This window comes from Anolis sagrei, chromosome 5, assembly GCF_037176765.1.
Source record: "Anolis sagrei isolate rAnoSag1 chromosome 5, rAnoSag1.mat, whole genome shotgun sequence".
NCBI classification, from domain to species: domain Eukaryota; kingdom Metazoa; phylum Chordata; class Lepidosauria; order Squamata; family Dactyloidae; genus Anolis; species Anolis sagrei.
In genome coordinates, this window is record NC_090025.1 from 82,332,604 (window position 1) to 82,354,496 (window position 21,893).

Sequence of the window (21,893 nt, forward strand, 5' to 3'; positions counted from 1 at the left end):
AATGCCAAATTTTTAACTTTTTAACTGTTGGTGGTTTTTTCTGTACATTATAACTGTATTCTCAATTTGCTTCTGACACGATAAATAAAATAAAACTGTGACCACTGCAATATTTCTTAAATCTGAATTATTGTCAACAGCTGCTTGTTCAATGGCTTCAGGAGCCTGAGGATAGGAAAAACCCTGGTATTTTCTTGGGCCAGTCTTAGGCTCCTTCTACACTGCCATATATCCCAGCATCTGATCCTAGATTTATTTTTATTTTATTTTATTTATCGTGTCATCCGCAAACAGACCATTGTATTACATTTCTAACAGAACCAAACAAACACACAGATTAAAAAAACCCACAAATTTTGCAAACTTGGTAGCTGATTAAATGTCCTTTGACCAGTATTTGGCCACTTGGAGTGGCTCTGGTGTTGCCGCAAGAAGGTCCTCCATCGTGCATGTGGCAGGGCTCAGGGTGCATTGCAGCAGGTGGTCAGTGGTTTGCTCTTCTCTACACTCGCATGTCGTGGATTCAACTTTCTAGCCCCATTTCTAATATTGGCTCTGCATCTCATGGTTCCAGAGCGCAGTCTGTTCAGTGCCTTCCAAGTCGCCCAGTCTTCTGTGTGCCCAGGAGGGAGTCGCTCATCTGGTGTAACCCACTGATTGAGGTTCTGGGTTTGAGCCTGCCACTTTTGGACTCTTGCTTGCTGAGGTGTTCCAGCAAGTGTCTCTGTAGATCTAAGAAAACTATTTCTTGATTTAAGTCGTTGACGTGCTGGCTGATACCCAAAGGGATGAGCTGGAGATGTCTCTGCCTTGGTCCTTTCACTATTGGCTGCAACTTCCCAGCGGATGTCAGGTGATGCAATACCGGCTAAGCAGTGTAATTTCTCCAGTGGTGTAGGGCGCAGACACCCCGTGATAATGCGGCATGTCTCATTAAGAGCCACATCCACTGTTTTAGTGTGGTGAGATGTGTTCCACACTGGGCATGTGTGCTCAGCAGCAGAGTAGCATAGCGCAAGGGCAGAGGTCTTCACTCTATCTGGTTGTGATCCCCAGGTTGTGCCAGTCAGCTTTCGTATGATATTGTTTCTAGCACCCACTTTTTGTTTGATGTTCAGGCAGTGCTTCTTATAGGTCAGAGAACGGTCCAGAGTGACTCCCAGGTATTTGGGTGATCCTAGATTATCTGATTTAAATTGGATTGTATGAGTCTCCACTGCTAGATAATCTGGGATCAGATCCTGGGATAAAGGGGAAGTGTAGAAGGGGCCTTAGACAATTTCGCTTCTAATACTGCTCCCCCTCCCCACATATACATTAAAAACTTATTTATTTATTATTAATTTAAGACTTTTGTATCCCAATCTTCTCTACCTCTGTAGAGGGACTCAGATAACATCTAGACCAGTGTTTCTCAACCTTTGTAATGCCGCGACCCCTTAATACAGTTCCTCATGTTATGGTGACCCCCAACCATAAAATTATTTTCATTGCTACTTCGGAACTGTCATTTTGCTCCTGTTATGAATCATAATGGAAATATCTCACAAGCAGAATATATTTTCATTCACTGGACCACATTTGGCACTAATACCCAATATGCCCAAATTTGAATACTGGTGGGGTTGGGGTTATTTTGTCATTTGGGAGTTGTAGTTGCTGGGATTTATAGTTCACGTACAATCAAAGAGCATTCTGAACCCCACCAACGATAGAATTGAACCAAATCTGGCACATAGAACTCCCATGACCAACAGAAAATACTGGAAAGGTTTGGTGGGCATTGACCTTGAGTTTTAGAGTTGTAGTTCACCTACATCTAGAGCGCTGTGGACTCAAACAATGATGGATCTGGACCAAACTTGGCACAAATACTCAATATGCCCAAATGTGAACACTGGTGGAGTTTGGGGAAAATAGACATTGACATTTAGGAAATGTAGTTACTGGGATTTATAGTTCACCTACAATCAAAGAGCATTCTGAACCCCACCAACAATAAAATTGGGCCAAACTTCCCACACAGAACCCCCATGACCAACAGAAAATACTGTGTTTTCTGATGGCCTTTGGCGACCCCCCTGACACCCCCTCATGACCCCCGCAGGGGTCCCGACCCCGAGGTTGAGAAACACTGATCTAGACACTTAGAAGTGTCTTGATCAGGGGTCCTCAGAGTTTTTAAACAGAGGGCCAGGTCACAGTCTCTCAAACTGTTGGAGGGCCAGATTATAATTTGATAAAAACATGAATGAATTCCTATGCACATTGCACATATCTTATTTGTAGTGCAAAATCCACTTAAATAATTAAAATGAAGAACAATTTTAACAAATATAACATGATTAGTATTTCAATGGGAAGTGTGGACTACTTTCGGATGATGAGACAGGATTGTTATTGTTGTTGTGTGTTTTCAAGTAGTTTCAGATTTAGATTGACCCTGAGCGAGGGCCGGGTAAATGACCTTGGAGGGCCGGATCCAGCCCCCGGGCCTTAGTTTGAGGACCCCCTGGTCTAGATGTTATCTCCCACTCTGAAAAACAAAAGAAGCTGGCAGAAATAGAAATATTTTTGGCGAAACCCCGCTCAGGATGGGTGTAAATCAAGAGGGCAAAAACAACCAGGAAAGAATATGACCCCCATCCCTCCCGTTGTCAATTTGTGAAAATATCAAAGAAGATGATTCCCACCCCATTCCACTCTCTTTGTATGTGCTACACGTATTTCCCATGTTTGCTTAACAAACAACTACTTTGTGCATATCTCTGCATCCAGATTGTACCCTCAATAGTGTAGTATAGTTTTCTCTCTCTTGTGAATTATATTCCATTTCCTGAGCTTCTACATGCATCCCACTTAAATAATAATAATAATAATAATAATAATAATAATAATAATGTGACAACAAAATGTAGTTTTAGACTTGTCCTGCTAATTTTTCCTGGTACAATGCATGTCGAAAGTACACATCCCTCCAGGTTTGCTCCTTTGCACATGAGCACTGGGGAGTATTTGTGACACTTGGAACCCAGAGCGCCAAGTGCGGCTATTTCAGCGGCCACCTTCCTTTTCTGTAACAAACGGTCCAGTGAATTGCAGTCACATCCCAACACTGAATCTGTTCATTCGAGAAGAGAGACTGATCTCATTGGATTCCTTGTCTTCTTTCTGAAAAGGACAGACAAGCCACACGGATACGGTTTGTGTGTGTGTGTTTTTTTAAAAGACTTGATTTTTGTTTTTGCTGCCCATCAGCACTGTCTTAACATATTGCACAATGTTTTGTTATTTTAAAAAAAGCATCTTCTGCATTAGGCAGAAGGGATAACAGTGTCCAAAGAAGGTGCTAATGCATAGCATCATCTGTCATTAGAGGTACGTGGTTGTTTAGGTGGCCATCTGGAAGTGTGACCTGTAAAAAAAAAAAGAATAAAAAAGTCACTTTTTCCATTTCCATATTCTTACTGCCAGACAAATCTTTTCCTCTGAATACATCTTGCTAAGTTTTTTTTTTTTTTTGGGGGGGGGGGATGATTCTAACACATTAAAGTACACCACACTTCTCTTCATAACCACCACAATTATGATGATTATGTTTATTGGGTTGTTGTAGGTTTTTTCGGGCTATATGGCCATGGTCTAGAGGCATTCTAGACCATGGAGGTAGTGAGGTGTGTTGGAACTAGGGAAAAGGGTTTATATATCTGTGGAATGACCAGGGTGAGACAAAGGACTCTTGTCTGCTGGAGCTAGGTGTGAATGTTTCAACTGATCACCTTGATTAGCATATAATGGCCTGACAGTGCCTGGAGCCAACTTTTGTTGAGAGGTGATGAGATTTCTGAGGTGTCCATACTCTTCCATTCTGTTAACCTTTTAGATAGCCCTCCCCATTGTAGCCAATTTCTGTGCCCGATTTATTCTCAAACTTCTAGAAAGCTTGAAAACATAGCCGGACCCCTATATCCACAAGGGATAAGCTCCCACCAGGACTTTGATTACAGAAAACAGCAAATACAAATGAACAGCATTTAATTACTTGATTTCTGATCTCAGCATACCGGAGTTCTGTTGGAGGACCTAGGGATTCCTAGAAATATTCACTCTAGTAATTTGCTAGAACTTTCAATGGAATTCTATGCCATATTCTGGGGGAAGTATAGCATCCTTGAAGTGACTGGATTGACTTTGAAGGAGCTGGGGGTGGTGACGACTGACAGGGAGCTCTGGCGTGGGCTGGTCCATGAGGTCACAAAGAGTCGGAAACGACTGAACGAATGAACAACAACATACCACTGAATTGCCTGGAGGACCTAGAAAATGCCTAGATAATTTTTCCTGGGTGTAGGTCACTGAAACCATGGACATGGGTTGTGTGGTTATGGATCTCTTAATGCAGTCATCTAAGAGAGGTTGGAAAAGCTCAGACCCTGAAATTCACTTCCTGATGATTTTTTCAGCAGAAGACACAGTAGAATAGGACTGCTTGGATGATATCAGTGGTTCCCAACCCTTTGGTCCTCCAGGTGTTTTGGACTTCAGCTCCAACAACTCCTAACAGCTGGTAAGATGGCTGGGATTTCTGGGAGTTGAAGTCCAAAACACCCAGAGGACCAAAGGTTGGGAACCACTATATGAACAGTTTGGACCATTAATGATCTACTAAGAATACATCTGTACTCTAGAATGAAAGCAACTGGACACAAATTTAACTGTCATGGTCTAATGCTAGATTTGGAATTAGGTGAGGCCCCATCACACTCTAAAAACCTTGTAAAACTACATCTCCCATCATTCCATGGCATTGAGCCATGAGTTAAAGTGGTGTCAAATTGCATTCGTTCTACAGTGTGGATGCGGCCATAGCTCCTGCCTCTAACTAAGAGTTGTTCTACAGCAGTGATTCTCAACCTGTTGGCTCCCCAGGTGTTTTGGCCTACAACTCCCAGAAATCCCAGCCAGTTTACCAGCTGTTAGGATTTCTGAAGGCCAAAAACATCTGGGGACCTCAGGTTGAGAATCACTGTTCTACAGGCTCCTTTGTGACACCTCTCTCCAACTATCCCTGATTTCTCTCCCCAATTTTCCTCCGTGGTCTGGCAAACAAATTCCCGATTACTTTACAAGTTGACCTGTCAGACATAATAGTACACCAAGTCATGATCCCCAAATGACAGTTCAATTGGCTTTTCCAATAAGAACCTGAATAACATTCAATTTGAGCCACAAAGCTCAGATTTTCTTGGGTGGAAGCTATAATCAGCCTGAGTTCATAGTAGTTTATAAAGCTCTGCATTGTTACTTCACTGAAAAGGCTTTACACTGGAGCTGTAGTGGTAGTAGGTAAAGGTAAAGGTTTTCCTCTGACATTAAGTCTAGTTGTGTCCGAATCTGGGGGGTGGTGCTCATCTCCATGTCTATGTGAAAGAGCCAGTGTTGTCTGTAGACAACACCAAGGTCATGTGGCCGGCATGACTGCATGGAGCACCATTACCTTACCTATTGATTTACTCACATTTGCATGTTTTCAAACTGCTAGGTTGTCAGAAGCTGGGGCTAATAGCGGGAGTCACCCCGCTCCCCGGATTTGAACAGTCAACTTTTTGGTCAGCAAGTTCAGCAGCTCAGCGGTTTAACCCTCTGTGCCACTGGAGGCTCAGCTGTAGTCGTATAAGGACTATTATTCTCGACCCAAAGAATTACTTCTAGAAACTTATTTCATGATAGCCAAGCCATACCCATTGTGTGTCTACACACATTCTTCTGAAGATACTTACAGATGTTGATTTGTATGATCCTAATTTGAAACGACAGCAGATAATTTCCACTATGAATCTTCCAATGCCATGTAAAATGCCTGAAACATGAAAACATTTGGGATGCTAAGAAATGTGCTTTATTTTTGATAATCACAAAGAGAAAATGGTTTTATTCATTAAGTGGCAGAAAGCCTGAGTGTAAAAGAAATTGTGGAGCAAGAACCAAAGTAGTATACTGAACTAGGAATCTAAGGACCCTTTCAGACAGGCCCTTTATTCCAGGATCAGATCCCAGGTTTTCTGTTTATCCCAGATTATACGGCAGTGCAGACTGATATTATCCAGTTTAAAACAGAAAACCTGGAATCAGATCCTGAGATATAGGGCCAGTTTGGAAGGGCCCTAAGAGAATAGTTAGAATCCATGCTCTACCAGAAAACTAAACATGAATGTTTAAGTTGTGTCCTTTGTTTAATCTCTCATTTGCATATTTTAATATGTATTTTGTATAGAAATACATTTTAATATGTCTATTTGTGGTATTTTTACAATGTTTATCTGTTTTAATTATTCTGTAACCCACCTCGAGGAATGAATAGAGGTGGTAAATAATAATAATAATAATAATAATAATAATAATAATAATAAAGACCTTGGCCTGCACTTAAACGCAATCAACACTGACAAAATCACCATCTGTCAGCTGCAAAAGGCTACTGGGATCAGCACGCATTATTCGCCGATACATCACATAGTCCTAGACATTTGGAAAGTGTCCGGCATGTGATCCAATACAACAATCAGCAGAGTGATCTTGTTTGCTGTGTACTACTCTTCTTTTGATTCAATAATAATAATAATAATAATAATAATAATAATAATAATAAAGATCGAACTGCAAAGACTCTGGCACAAGCCAGTCAAGGTGGTCCCAGTGGTGGTCGGCACACTGAGTGCAGTGCCTAAAGACCTTGGCCTGCACTTAAACACAATAATCTGCACGTGTTATTCTCCGATACATCAGACAGTCCTAGACACTTGGGAAGTGTCCGACATGTGATCCAATACAACAGCCAACAGAGTGTCTGCTGTGAACTCATCTTGTTGTGTTTCAAATAATAATAATAATAATAATAATAATAATAATAATAATAATAATCCTGGCCAAGTCACACTCTCTCAGCTCCATAGGAAGGCAGTAGCACCCAGTTCTGAACAAATTTTACCAAGAAAATGCTATGATAGAGATGCCTTAAGTTGGCGTTCACTTCAAGACACAATAACACTCAACAGGAAACTAAATCAAATCCCAGATCTCTGAAAAGTATAGCTTTTATGATATCCCTATTTACAAAGACAAGCATCAATTCTATATAAGATCACATCAGGCTCTACATTTCTAGTAGAAAACAAAATAGTTTTAATGAATACCTAAATGTATGGTGTGTGAAACAATTGTTAGAAAGCTCTATAATTCTTGCCTGTTAGAGAAAGTATCACTATATTCTTGGAACAAAGTGACAGTACTATTGATTTGAAACACTGAAGCAACTGACAAAATGCTTTTAATTTAACGATTTATCTATTTTTTAAAACTGTTATTTTATTGTTGTTTGCTTGTATGTATGACATCAAATTGTTGCCGAGTGTAAGCCGTCCTGAGTCCCCCTTCCGGGGTTGAGAAGGACGGGGTAGAAATACTAGAAACAATAAATAAATAAATAAAATTTCTTTTAAAAAAAAACCCATCAAGAGCAAAAATACAGCCGCAAAAAGAAAAAGCAAAAATGACTTATTTGGAAAAAATTATTCTTGTTTAGGTCATGAAGAATAGTAAACAGAAGACAAGAAGAACAGGGATCAAGTCCTTGATATATTTATTTTAAGCATATACAATTTGCTGAGAAATAGGGTTTACAGGTGTTTTTAAATATGTGGCCTCTCTTCTGTAAATCCGAAGTCAGGACACTGTGAAATAGCAAGATTGGAAACTATGATATTCCCAACTGGCAAATGAACAGAATCACTAATTGTGCTTGTTGGTTATAAATTCCATTTTTATACATCGTATCATTAATTAGTCAAGTGGTTCACAGAACAGTATAACAGAGTTTTCTGTTGCTATTACCTTAAAATTTAAGTTTTAGCCAAAAGGGAAAAGAGAGGAAAAAAGAGAGATACGAGTAATATAAGATAAAGATGAGCAACTCCAGATCAACTTTGTTATCTCCAAGCCACAGATGCCAGAGACACGCTCCAAAAGACATAACAGTGGAAGGATTCAATTTCTATTTGCACGCTCCCTGGCTCAGACTGATAAAGAAAGGAGGACCTAAAATATATAACTGTTGGGTTGGATGAGTTGACACCAACGGTAAGGAATGTATGGTACAGTGAGATTCTACATCTGAGAAGGCAAACGTACGTCTACAAAACCTTATGCTACCAACTTCGCTTTCTCAGTTAGTCTCTAAAGTGCTACAAGATTCCTATGCATTCTCATATTATAGAAAGGAATGTATGCCATAGTGATATTCTAGTACAGGGGTCCTCAAACTAAGGCCCGGGGCCCAGATACATCCCTTCAAAGTCATTTACCTGCCTCTCACTCAGGGTCAGGGTCAACCTAAGTCTGAAATGACTTGAAAGCATACAACAACAACAACAACAATCTTATCTCATCAGCCAAAAGCAATGACCCCTGACAAACTAATACCCATGCCAACATAAAGGCAGATCAGATAGCACACCAACTCTTGAAGAATGGGAAACCCAACCTTGTCACCAAAGTAGGAAAGAAACCAATAGCCAGACAACCAGATATTGAGAACTACAACCTTCATGAACCCTTTACATCTACTGAATTGGACATGGCTCTCAATAAATGTAAAAATGGCAAAGAAGCTGGCCTAGATGATCTACGGATGGAACAAATCAAGAATTTTGGTCCAAAAGCAAGGTGCTGGCTGCTGGAACTGATGAACAACTGCACTGCATCCTGTCAGATCCCCAAAATCTGGAGGAAAGCAAGAGTCATTGCCATCTTGAAACCAGGCAAAGACTGTAATGATCCAAAAAGCTATAGACCAGTTTCCCTGTTGTGCCACCTTTACAAAGTTCTGGAGAGACTTATTTTGCATAGAATTATGGAAAAAATAGACCCATATCTGATTCCACAACCAACTGGCTTCAGGAAAGGCAAAAGCTGCACATCGCAAGTGCTGAACCTGACTCAGCACATAGAAAATGGCTTTGAAAGGTGGCAGATCACAGGAGCTGTCTTTACAGACCTGTCAGCGGCTTATGATACTGTAAACCACCGCCTCCTCCTGAGAAAAATGTATAATATCACAAAAAACTACCACCTCACCCGCCTCATAAGAAACCTGCTACAAAACAGGAGCTTTTTTGTTGAGTTCCAGGGCCAGATAACCAGACGGCAGAAACAGAAGAACAGCCTGCCTCAGGGGAGCGTGCTTGTTACTTCCATGTTCAACATTTACACAAATGACCAGCCACTGCCAGAGGGGACAGAGAGCTTCATCTATGCTGATGATCGTGCCATGACTGCTCAAGCAGGGAGCTATGAGATGGTTGAACAAAGCTCTAGGTGCTCTTACTCCCTATTACAGGGAAAACCAGCTGATCCCTAATCCATCTAAAACACAGACATGTGCTTTTCACCTTAAGCACAGACAAGCATCCCGAGCTCTGAGGATTACCTGGGAAGGAATCCCACTGGAGCATTGCAACGCACCCAAATACCTGGGGGTTATTCTGGACCGTGCCCTGACCTACAATAAGCACTGCCTGAATATCAAGCAAAAAGTGGGCGCTAGAAATAATATCATACGAAATAATATCATATGAAAGCTGACTGGCTAATCCAGCCCTCCAACAGTTTGAAGGACTCTGACCTGGCCCTCTGTTTAAAAAGTTTGAGGACCCCTGTTCTAGTATATTAAATATCTTATCATCTGTAATACCATCATACAGGAACACGCACACCAAGTTACACATTCTTAGTTTGTTCTGTATATATCTTCCTGATGATACAGGGTATGGATTTGGTAACTTAATATTATCTAATATTGTACCTGTAGTAGAAAATATTCCTCCAATGATGCCACAAAGTCTCACTAAAAACTGCCAGAAAGGCATGTGCTCTTCTGTCACGGTCACCATAAGTGAACTAATGTCATATTTCATGAAAATGCCAGACACCCCATGACTCCCAGCTGCATGGTTGATCACTCTTTCCTAGAGAACACAAGCAAAATAAGTCATACAATTTTTGTTATTAAGTTAAATAGAAAGGCAAATGAGATTTACTTGTGCCAGACACAAATAGAAAGTTGCAGTCCCTTATTAACACAGCTAGAATCAGGACAAATATATTTTATTTACTCGAATTTTATGTTGACCTTTTTAGGCTAAACTGCATTGCCAAAATTAGGGTGCACATTAGATTCATGTAATACGGTAATCCTTGTGCTGAGTCAAAACAAAAGGGGAAGCTGTTTCAGGAGTACCCGGCGCTTCTATTTGATGGATGTTGGCTCTAATTTAATGGCCATGGCTCAATGCTATGGGATCCTGGGATTTGTAGTTTGGTGAAGCATCAGCATCCTTTGGCAGAGAAGGATCAAGGCCTTGTCGAACTACAGCCCACAGAACTCTATAGCATTCAACCAAGGCAATCAAACTTATTTTATTTCGGTTACTTCTACCCCGCCCTTCTCACCCTGAAGGGGACTCAGGGCGGCTTACAAAGGCACAATTCGATGCCGGCATCAACATAACAGTAGAATAAAAACAATATAGCAGCAATTAAACAATTAACAATCAGTTTCTGCATTGCAACAATAAAACCAATAAAACCAATAATACCAATAAAACCAATTTCACTTAATTAACGTTCAGCGTTCGCCATCTCATAGTCCAAATTCCAATTCCACTTTGTCAGTCCTGTCAGTCCTAGTCGTCTGATTGTCCTTATCTAGTTATCAGATTGCCCGAAGGCCTGGTCCCACAACCACGTTTTTAATTTCCTCCTGAAGGAGAGGAGGGATGTTGATGACCTAATTTCCCCCGGGAGTGAGTTCCACAGATATGGGGCCACCACTGAGAAGGCCCTGCTCCTCGTCCCCACCAACCTCACTTGTGATAGCGGTGGGGTCGAGAGCAGGGCCTCCCCAGATGATCTCAAACTCTGGGGTGGATGAGTACCGTGGACTGAAACGAACACATAATTAACATTATGTACTGTATATACCATTTTAGAAACTTCAATCATGTATCTTTAGAGCTTTGTTTAGAATACTTTTTGTATGCTGTGTGCGTTAATATGGGATACTGTTTTTCGACAGCGTAGATGCATTCCAAGGGTTTTTTTTTCCATTGCTAGAAGTTTAACAGCTTCAACTGTTCTTTAATAAACACTTAAGAGAGATAAGATATGGACAAACTAACTTTTTTAGTAAAAAAAATTGGATAGTCCGATTAAACAAACAAATTGGTCACAGGTGGAGGAATATGAAGTAAGGAGAAAAAGAAAGAACAATTAAAAGAATCATTATAAGAAAGAACACAAGGGTGGTCAATGTTAAAGCCATTTATTGATACAGAAAATTACTGACTGAACAATTTTATAAACGCAAAGAATTAGACAGAAGTAACAATTTTTAATTTTTTTAATTTTTTCTTTTTCTTTTTTCCCCCTCTTTTTGGAGGTTGCTGTATGGTGATTGTTTATTCTTTTAAAAATATTTTAGATACTTTTCAACAACTTTTCTTTTAGTTCTTTTTCTTTTTCTCTTCCCCTATCTTTCCTACTTTTGCTACACAATATTGCTCTCCCACTTTACTTGGAATGTCAAAATATTATTTTCCTTCTTTCTTATTGCTTTAAATAAAATAAAAAATATTTGGAAAAAAAAATAAACACTTACCCTTTCTGTCACTGAGAACTGATGAGTTTCTGCTGAAATTTTGTGCGTATGAAGCTTTGTTGGCACGACTGTAATAAAGTACTGGAACATCAGGTTGTCTGATAGAAAAAGAATGCAAATAAAAATGAGGTCACTATATTGAATTGTGGTCAAATGTCTGCAGAAAGGTGTCGATACTGCAAATGAAAAATAGGCAATACACTATACTATAAGAGGGAAAACCTGGACCTATTCATTTATCCCATCTTTCTTTTACTGAGCTCAAGGAGGTACTCTTCTCCTCCCCATGTTATTCTCACATCAAGCCCATGAAATAGACTAGCGTGGGAAAGAAGGACCGACTAGTGCATTTCATAGTTAAAAGAAGACCCTAACCTGGATCTCCCAAATCCCGTTCAAACATTGTAAGGCAGAGTTAGGCAATTTTGGAGGAACCAGAACCCAATTTTCCAGGCCAGGATCCACCACAGGGTGCACTGCCCCAAGATATCTCAAATTACAAGCCAATATTTGTTTTCAGGGTTGCAATTTATGTGCGATTATTTGGGGGAGGGAAGGCAATTGTGGGTGAAATATAGTTCAATCTATTTGAGTCCCAGTCTTAGAGAAAAGATGGAATGTAAACAAATAAAGGGATGGGAGAAAAATGGGATGTAAACAAATAAAGAGATGTATGAATAGCACAAAGCACTCAACCCTACTCTAACTAATGGTGCTACAATTTAAGGTATGTACGATACAATTGGTCCTCAACATCCACTTGAGTTAGGGACACAAGACTCTCAGAAAAGTAGAAAACTGCTAGTAATGAAATTTTTTATTTTTTAAACATGAGTGAACACCTCTCTAGGAATTTCTAAGTCTTCCAACATGACTCTATGTTCAGCTTCTGCTGGAAGCTGACCATAGAATCACACTGGAGGACATGCAGATTCCTACAGAGATGTACTCTCTAGAAATCTCTAGGTCCTCCAGCATGACTGGAGGAAGTTGGCAATAAAATCACACTAGAGGACCAAGAGCTTCCTAAACAGAACATTCTAAAAATAAAATCAATTTATTAAACATTAAAAAATAAAATTCATGAATAATCAAATTTGCAGAAGAAGAAGAAGAAGAAGAAGAAGAAGAAGAAGAAGAAGAAGAAGAAGAAGAGGAAGAAGAAGAGGAAGAAGATGATAATAATAATAATAATAATAATAATAATAATAATACAACTACTACTTTATTTATATCCTGCCACCATCTCCCAAAAGGAACTTGGGGTGACTTACAAAGCAGCACATAATAGTACAATACAATACATAAATACATTAGAAAGTTACCAAAATAAATAACGGCCCCAAATGACATAAAACATTACTTGTGAAAATTAAATGAAAATACAATAAAAATCTTCAAAAACAAAATAATCAATAAAACACAGCAATCAATCACTACCAATTAAAAGGGCAATACAACCACATTGAACATCCCAACCACAAAACCACAAACAGGAAGGGAGATCTGTATATTCAGAGTATACGTGTCCCACTGGGGGACAACTGAGGCCCCTTCTACACTGCCACATAATCCAGATTATCAAAGCAGACAATATAATATGGATTATATGTCAGTGTAGAAGGGGACTGAAAGAGTTTTCTTTGCTATGGGTTTCCAGTTATGTAATACTCTCTCCGTAGAGGCCTGACTGGTGCCAATGCTAATACCGTTTTGATGACAAGTTAAAGCGTGGCTATCATTGGCATCACTTTACACTATTTTAGCTGGTCTCATTGGTAAGTTATTTAATATAATTACTGTTAATGATGTGAACTGAAACTACTATATGGAGCCCCGATATCTTTGGACAGAGGGTGCGATTTAGAAATTTGAATTGATATATATATACAGTCAAAGCTAATTGACAGAATATACAGAGCCCTTACATTCAATAATAGTTCACCATAATGCAAAAGTCAATTAAAAACAACGAATTCAACAAAACATCTGCAGTAGTTTCATGTAAGGAGTACAACACTTACGGTCTGACGCAATCTTTTCAGTACCATCTAAAGGATTAATAATCCCCGGTATGAGTTCACCAAAAGACAAATGATCTATTCTGTGGGAGAAATTGTATGCTGGAAGAAACAAAAATAACCAAAGATACAAAATTTACAAGCTGGCTTAAGTTGAACAGAATTGAACAAAATACCTCCAGTTCTATTTCAGTTTCACTCTTTCATGCCAATCAGGTTTTCAATGAAGGAAAGCTTCTATTATTACAACAAGCACATTTTAGGATAATGGTTTTCTTTTTGTTGTAAATATAATATTATCTGACAAACCACAGGTTTAAAAAATCAATTATGTTTGTCTTGAGTTGGAATCACATTTTTATGAGGAACTAGCTGTACCCGCCACGCTTTGCTGTGGCCAACCTTCCCTCTTTCTCTCCTTCCTTCACTCCCTCTTTCCTTCTCTTCTTCCTTCCTTCTCTATCTCTTTCCTTCCTTTCCCCCCTTTTCTTTCTCTTCTGCTGTCTCTCTTTTCTTCCTTGTCTCTTTCCTTCTTTCCTTCCCTCCCTCTTTCTCTACATCTTCCCCCCTTCCTTCGATCACTCTTTCCTTCCTTCTTTCCCTTTTTTCTTTCCTTATCTCCTTCCTTCCTTCTCTAACTTTCCTTCCTTCCCCCTTTTTCTTTCCCTCCCTCTTTCTCTCCTTTCTTCCTTCTCTGCCTCTTTCCTTCTCTCTTTGCTTCCATACTTCTTTCTCCCTTTCCTTCTTTCTTTCTTTCCCTCCCTCTTTTCTTTTTCTTTCTTTCTTATTTTTCTCCCCTTCCCTCCCTCTTTCTTCCCTTTTTTCTGTATTGTTGTTTACCTTTTCGTCATTTAACTTTTTGGGGGCATTTTAGGTCCCTTCTGCTGTGTTTTTCAGTGTTTTTATGAGTGAAGGACATACATTGGGTTGTTAGGTGTATTGTGTCCAAATTTGGTGTCAATTCCCCCAGTGGTTTTTGAGTTCTGTTAATCCCACAAACAAACATTACATTTTTATTTATATAGATGACACAGGGAGCTACATTAGTTTGGAGGAGAAAGGCTAAGAAGAGACATGAAAGTCATGGGAAGGGGAATAAAGGCCTATGAAAGGGGAAAAAGACCAAAAGTGGAACATAGTCAATATCCTATATACTCTTGCTCCGCAAAATCTAGTTTCACTTATATATCCAGACTGGTCCAATGCTCAAGGGCAGGGGTCCAAAAACTTTTTAAACAGAGGGCCAGGTCACAGTCCCTCAAACTGTTGGATGGACAGATTATTATTTGGAAAAAAAAAGAATGAATTCTTATGCACACTGCACATATCTTATTTGTAGTGCAAAACACTTTAAAACAGTACAATAATTAAAATGAAGAACGATTTTAACAAATATAAACTTATTAGTATTTCAATGGGAAGTGTGGGCCTGCTTTTGGTTGATGAGATGGGATTGTTGTTGTGTGCTTTCAAGTCATTTCAGTCTTAGATTGACCCTGAGCGAGGGCCGGGTAAATGACCATGGAGGGCCGTATCTGGCCCCCGGGCCTTAGTTTGAGGACCCCTGCTCAAAGGCATGTAGTATTAACATATTGTATTTCAAACAGTACATTTCCACAATAGTCTATGTTCATTTTTAGACATATAGATCTGCAACAAATATAAGTTAAGAATAACTATAAGATAAATGACAAGAGATGGCTTACATTCATGGCTCACAAGAGCTGCCAAGTGTGCATGGCCTCTTGGATGAGGAATTGCCCTGAAGGAGGAAAAGGGGAAGAAAATAAAGTTTCAAAATCAAAGAATGCAACAATGAAGAAATAGTTTAAATAAACAGCTAAAAGAGTAAATCTCCAGGTTCAATAAAACACGTAGTAAAGGTATATCTCTGCTAGTGAAGTAAATGCTTCCTGGGCACTAGAGAATTTGGTACGAGAGGCAGAACATGAGAAAAAAGGGAAAAAATTCCATATCACAGAAAAAAAGGAAATATGGCATGCTTCAGCCAGGTTTTTAGTTTCACATGAAATGAGAGCTGTTCAGCAGTGGAACTCTCTGCCCCGGAGTGTGGTAAAGCTCCTTCTTTGGAAGCTTTTAAACAAAGGCTGGATGGCCATCTGTCGGGGGTGCTTTGAATGCAATTTTCCTGCTTCTTGGCAGAATGGGGTTGGACTGGATGGCCTATGAGGTCTCTTCCAACTCTATGATTCTATGAAACAGCCAAATCAAGTCTTGAATGAGTAAACAAATCATTTTGAGCATTCTAGAAATCACTGCATTTCTTCAATTGTAAGACGCCTTTGATAGTAACACGCACCCGAATTTCACCACCAACAAAAATACATAAGATACACTTGCGATTCTAAGGCACATCCCATTTTTTAGAGATGTTTACATAGGAAAAAGTGCATCTTAGAACTGAAGAAATACAGTATTTCCAAAACGTATTTTTCTCACCCACTTATATTTGCATTTTTGCAGCAACTTCTTGAAAATGTTGAAGAAAGCTGGTGGGACTGAAATATCTGCATTTTTCCTTTCTTTTGATTTTGCTGTGCATATACGCTCAGTAAAGGACTGCTGCTGTTTAACTTGCCTGTTGTAGGCAGGCAGAGTTACAGTTGGTTAGGCTACAGCCAATCTTTTGTTTCATTGTTTACTGCGAAATTGTTGCAATCTGTCAATGAAAGTCTGGTTCCCCAGCCCTCTTTAATCTTCCTGGCAATGCTAATACTGTTCAAATATTTTTAGTTTGCCAGAGGAGGGGGGGGGGGGGTTGCTGAAGTAAAAATGGCTTCATAAAACTGAATCTTTGATAATCGAGCTTTGCCTTTTTATACAGAGCACTATATAAACAAACTTTTCACATTCCCCTGCAGAATGCACAGAACCATATTCTAGTAAAAAAACTCAAATGGGAAAAAATTCAAGTGTATAAGGAAATAAGACTGTATTTTGGATATTCTTATTTGACAGCGGTAAAACAAAGAATGCAACAATGAAGAACCAGTTTAAATAACAAGATGTGAAGAATTAACAGCATCAGAAAGCAATGACAGTGGTGCAGAGAAGAGGTCTGACACATGATCAAAATGTAAAGCAGGCATAAAAACATTTATTGCTTGATCACAAGACAAAAGAAAGTTAGGAAGCTGGATAAAAGAGGTTTGCTTAGGAAGAAACAACTTTTTTAATCTTAAGGTATGGTAAATATTTAAAAAACCAGTAAGTATTTATGAAATAAACTGTAAGGAAACTGACAAAAGTAAACCAAAGGAAAGCAAATCTGAAAAAAATAGTTTGGGATAAACAGGTATAGTATTTCAAAAGGCAGAATATTCAAATTACACTATATAATAACATTTGAAAATTCCTTTTCCTGTTTTGAAAGTGTTATTATTTGCTGTTTAATTATGTGGTACTTACATATTGTATTTATATATAACTTGTAAGCCGTTCTGAGTCCCCTTCGGGGTGAGAAGGGTGGCATATAAATGTCGTAAATAAATAAATACTTTGAAAGTAACTGTTATACTCCAGAAACTTCAATTTTTGTGGCTGCCACAACCAATGTTGAATTGGTTGAGACTCTATGAAACCATTGAAAAACTATAGCCAAATGTGCTGCAGGATGTCCTGCAAAAACAAAGTTTTTGCATTTTAATAAACCTTTCCCATGTTTTTATGACTGAACTAATTAGGAAATGACATTTATAACCCAGGAGCAAAAATGTGTTGCATAGTATTATTTTATTTATTTATTTATTTATTTTATTTACTTTATTTGTATACCGCTCTTCTCGGCCCTTAGGCGACTCAGAGCGGTTAACAACACAGTTTCAATATACATAGTACAAAATCATTGGACATTTAAAGCAATAGTAAACAATTAATTAAACAACAAACATTAAACATCAATATAAAAAATCCATCACGTATTTTACTGATTGTATCCCTCCTCTGGGATTTTCAGATATAGGCCAAGCTAGAAGTATTTTAAGAATATAAAGAACAGAAGACACAAAAAGAAATAATGGGGGAAATAGTTGATGAATAAATATTATTATTATTATTATTATTATTATTATATCATTATTTATAATTATTCTATAATATAATAAATATGTTATTTTTTATTAAATATTAATATATTATTTATATTTTGTTTTCCCCCCAAATAAAGGTGTACTAGCAGGATGTTCAACTTCATACAATACCTACAGAATAAAACCGATCTCTGTATCGTTAGTAGAAAACACAAGACTGCCATTGCAACATAGAAGGTATGTTGCCACAATTAAACATAGATCTGTATTTGCAGACATTGAATGTGTGCAAATGCAGATCTGTCCATCTACACAGATACATGTACATTCGTTGATGCTGATCCCAGTTAAGGTGCATCACTTTCTTTTCAAGACCTGACATCAACATATAACTGAAACTTATCTGAGGAAATTTGGGCAGATGTCCCAAATGTACTTACTAAGTGATAATTTCCATTGAACACATTGGAGTAACTTCTAAGTAAATAGACGTAAGATTGTCCTTTGATCCTCAAGAATGGGAAACCCAAAACTGTGAGGAAGGGAAGGTTAGATTGACTGATAGTGGTTTCAATAAATGAAATGAACATACTTGCCCACAGTTATGTGAAAGTTTCCTGCTACTTTATTAACATACAGATGCCCATGGATTCTGCAAGCATCTGGAGGCTGCAACGTATTGTCCTCCCTGTTGGAAGAAAGGAAACAGGAGACAGAGATTGAAAAAAAATCCTTCACACATCAACAACTTACTATGTCACCCAGAGCCATATGCCTCACTGAACAAACACTGGCAAAAGGTAAACATTTAGTTTTTCGGCACAAGAGAGGAATTTTATGGCCCTAAGCTGAGGACGGGAATAAAATAAATTGTTTGCTTAACCTCAGGAAGAAAAAAAATATTATGCCACCAATCTGATCCATTTGGGGAAACGACCATAAAAGGACCAAATCACGTCTAAGAATATGTGTGGTGCATCCAGCTCAAGGATGAAAAGATGTCTGCGTATAAAGCACTTCCTAGCTCTGAATTCATTTAATATATATTCTAATCTATAAAGACCAAGAACCACTATATAGATAGATAGATAAACATAATTAAGGCACCAACTTGCTTGCAAGTGCCTTAATCATATTGACTCATGTATACCCTGACAGTTTGTAAAACACACTACAATGGGGAAAAGTCGGAACCCTATTGAAATTTAATTTAATTTAATGAAATAGCAATTTATGCTGTAAGTTAGTTAATTTTTATCCCATCTTTCTCCTGATATAGGGATGCAGCTATCGGAATGCCACATACCATAAGCAATCACATCTAATAATATAAATTACTGATTTTTTTTAAAGTGTTTCAAATAAAGTTTAGAATGACATAATTAAAGGACCTTAACCAAAGAACAACTGGACAACAGGCAAAGCTTTCTAACCTAGGATATATAACAGGCAAATATCCCTCTTTTTTCTGCAAAAGCATAATTAAGTCCAAACAATGACAATGGGTCTTATTTGTAAGCCAATGGAGCATAGAAGATGAGGGATAGAAAGAGCCTATGTTAACCTTAAGGTAAAGGCAAAGGTTGTCTCCTGACATTAAGTCCAGTCATGTCTGACTCTGGGGTGTGGTGCTCATCTCCATTTCTAAGCCGAAGAGCCGGCGTTGTCCATAGACACCTCCAAGGTCATGTGGCCGGCACGACTGCATGGAGCGACGTTACCTTCCCACCGGAGGGGTACCTATTGATCTACTCACATTTGCATGTTTTTGAACTACTAGGTATGTTAACCATGTTTAAGTCCTCTGTTGCACAAAAGGAAGAGTCTGGTATTCACAAATTCTCATAGCCATCTGTCTGAATGTACATAGAGCATGAACACAGTGAAACATTTTTTTTTGGGGGGGGGGGGAGATGTCCTTGCGAAGCTTTCCTTGATGTTCACCAGCACGCAATTCCAATTTACACTGTTTGTTGTTGTTTATTCGTTCAGTCGCTTCTGACTCGTCGTGGCCTCATGGACCAGCCCACACCAGAGCTCCCTGTCGGCCGTCACCACCCCCAGCTCCTTCAGAGTCAAGCTAGTCACTTCAAGGATACCATCCATCCATCTTGCCCTTGGTGGACCCCTCTTCCTTTTCCCTTCCATTTTCCCCAACATCATTGTCTTCTCTAAGCTTTCCCGTCTTCTCATGATGAGGCCAAAGTACTTCATCTTTGCCTCTAATACCCTTCCCTCCAATAAGCAGTCAGGCTTTATTCCCTGGAGTATGGACTGGTTGGATCTTCTGGCGGTCCAAGGCACTCTCAGAAGTTTCCTCCAACACCACAGTTCAAAAGCATCTATCATCCTTCGCTCAGCCTTCCCTATGGTCCAGCTCTCACATCCATAGGTCACTACAGAGATTACAATTGCGGATCTTCATTGCCAGTGTGATGTCTCTACTCTTCACTATTTTATCAAGATTGGTCATTGCTCTTATCCCAAGAATTTACACTATAGTAAAGCCTAAATCTCAGGCCTGAAGTAAACAGACATTTGATTACAATAGCACTGATCTAAAAGTCAGTATGGTGTAGTGGTTTGAGCATTGGACTCTGGAGACAAGGGTTCGAATCACCAGTTGTTCATGGAAACCTACTGGGCATCATCTTGGGCAAGTTACACTCTTTCAGCCACAAAAGAAAGCAAAGCCAACCCTGCTCTGGACAAATCTTGTCAAGAAAACCTTGTGATAGGTTTGCAACAAATCAGAAATAGCTATAAGGCACAACAAAGCACTGAACTCAAAAACAAGCATTCTCAGGATGATATCACATCATCAGACATCATAGCAGAACATCAGAGATAAATATTTTTCTGCTAGGACAGTGCTTATATAGAACACGTCTTCTCACCTTGGTGGCAGTGCCGTGGAAGCACTTTTAAAAGCAGTTTTGAATAGTATGTCTTGAAGGGAGTGTTCTTCTTGCAACCTGCTCTGAATGATCTGAAGCATCCTACAAATTGGAGATATGATTAAAAAAAATAGTTCAGTGCCTCTTACAGCCGCACAACGTACACACCATAAATCTGTAAATCTGGCCACTTCTCACATCCTCCCTCATCACCAAAAAGGATTGATGAAATGGAGTTTCAAAGTTTTTCAAAGATAGTTCAAAAAACAATTACCGTATTTACTCAAATCTAATGTTCACCTTCTTTTTTAATAAATTAACTTTTCAAAATTAGGGTGTACAATATGGTAATCTTAGTGCTGAGCCAAAGCAAAAGGGGAAACTACTTTGAAGCTACTTTGAGGGACATGACTTCTAATTTGCAATGGCTCAATGCTATGCAATGCTCGGACTTAGGGTGGCTTACATATGGCACAATGTGCTTAAAATATTGCATAAAATTAACACCCTATACAGAATAAAACCAAAAACATATAAAACAATAATTTAAACTCAAAAACAGCACCCAACAACTATGGCATTTGGAGTATTACCTTTGCCATTCTCTTTGCAGAGGACTTAGTTCAAATATTACCTGAAACAAACAAAGAAGATCATAAATCCCAAAGACAAAATACTTTCAAATTTTCTCAAGACATAGTTTCTTCTACACGCAATCGGTCCCAACTATCCTTGTGCACATAGCATCAATTTTGTTCAGAGTTTACTATAAGATCAAAAAATATTATGGTGTACAAGACAAAAATGTATGTATTTATTTATTTATTATTCAAACTTATATGCTGCCACTCCCCTAGGGCTCGGAGCGGCTTACAAGAACAGACTAAAATCTAAAACAAATTTTTAAAAAACAGCAATATCAAAGATCAAAAGCCTGTCAAAACAATATGTCGTACATGCCCTGCGGAACGCTGATAAGTCCCGAAAGGCACAGACTTCAGGTGGCAGAGTATTCCAGAGTGATGGTGCCACTGCTATAAAGGCTCTGCGTCTGGTTGCTGTTAGACACAAGGTCTTAAAACTGGGAACTTCCAATAAATCTTGGTCCTCAGAACGAAGGGATCTCTGGGGTTGGTAGGGGGTGAGGCGGTCCCTCAGGTACATCGGCCCCAGACCATATAAGGCCTTAAAGGTAAGTACCATCACTTTGAAA

General features: G+C 38.9%; 1 protein-coding gene across 1 annotated transcript in view; it reads right to left on the reverse strand.

Moving 5' to 3' along the window:
- Nucleotides 1-2,902: 2,902 nt before the first annotated feature.
- Nucleotides 2,903-21,893, reverse strand: part of ERGIC2 (ERGIC and golgi 2) — a 51,963-nt gene continuing 32,972 nt past the window's right edge. Inside the window, exons 7-15 of the mRNA XM_060778393.2 lie at nt 21,274-21,314; nt 20,681-20,782; nt 18,376-18,471; nt 15,441-15,496; nt 13,738-13,836; nt 11,714-11,811; nt 9,860-10,022; nt 5,781-5,860; nt 2,903-3,415 (exon numbers count right to left, since the gene is read on the reverse strand). Coding sequence (XP_060634376.1) covers nt 3,350-3,415; nt 5,781-5,860; nt 9,860-10,022; nt 11,714-11,811; nt 13,738-13,836; nt 15,441-15,496; nt 18,376-18,471; nt 20,681-20,782; nt 21,274-21,314 — 801 coding nt within the window. The 3' untranslated portion in view covers nt 2,903-3,349. The remainder of the gene's footprint in view (nt 3,416-5,780; nt 5,861-9,859; nt 10,023-11,713; nt 11,812-13,737; nt 13,837-15,440; nt 15,497-18,375; nt 18,472-20,680; nt 20,783-21,273; nt 21,315-21,893) is intronic.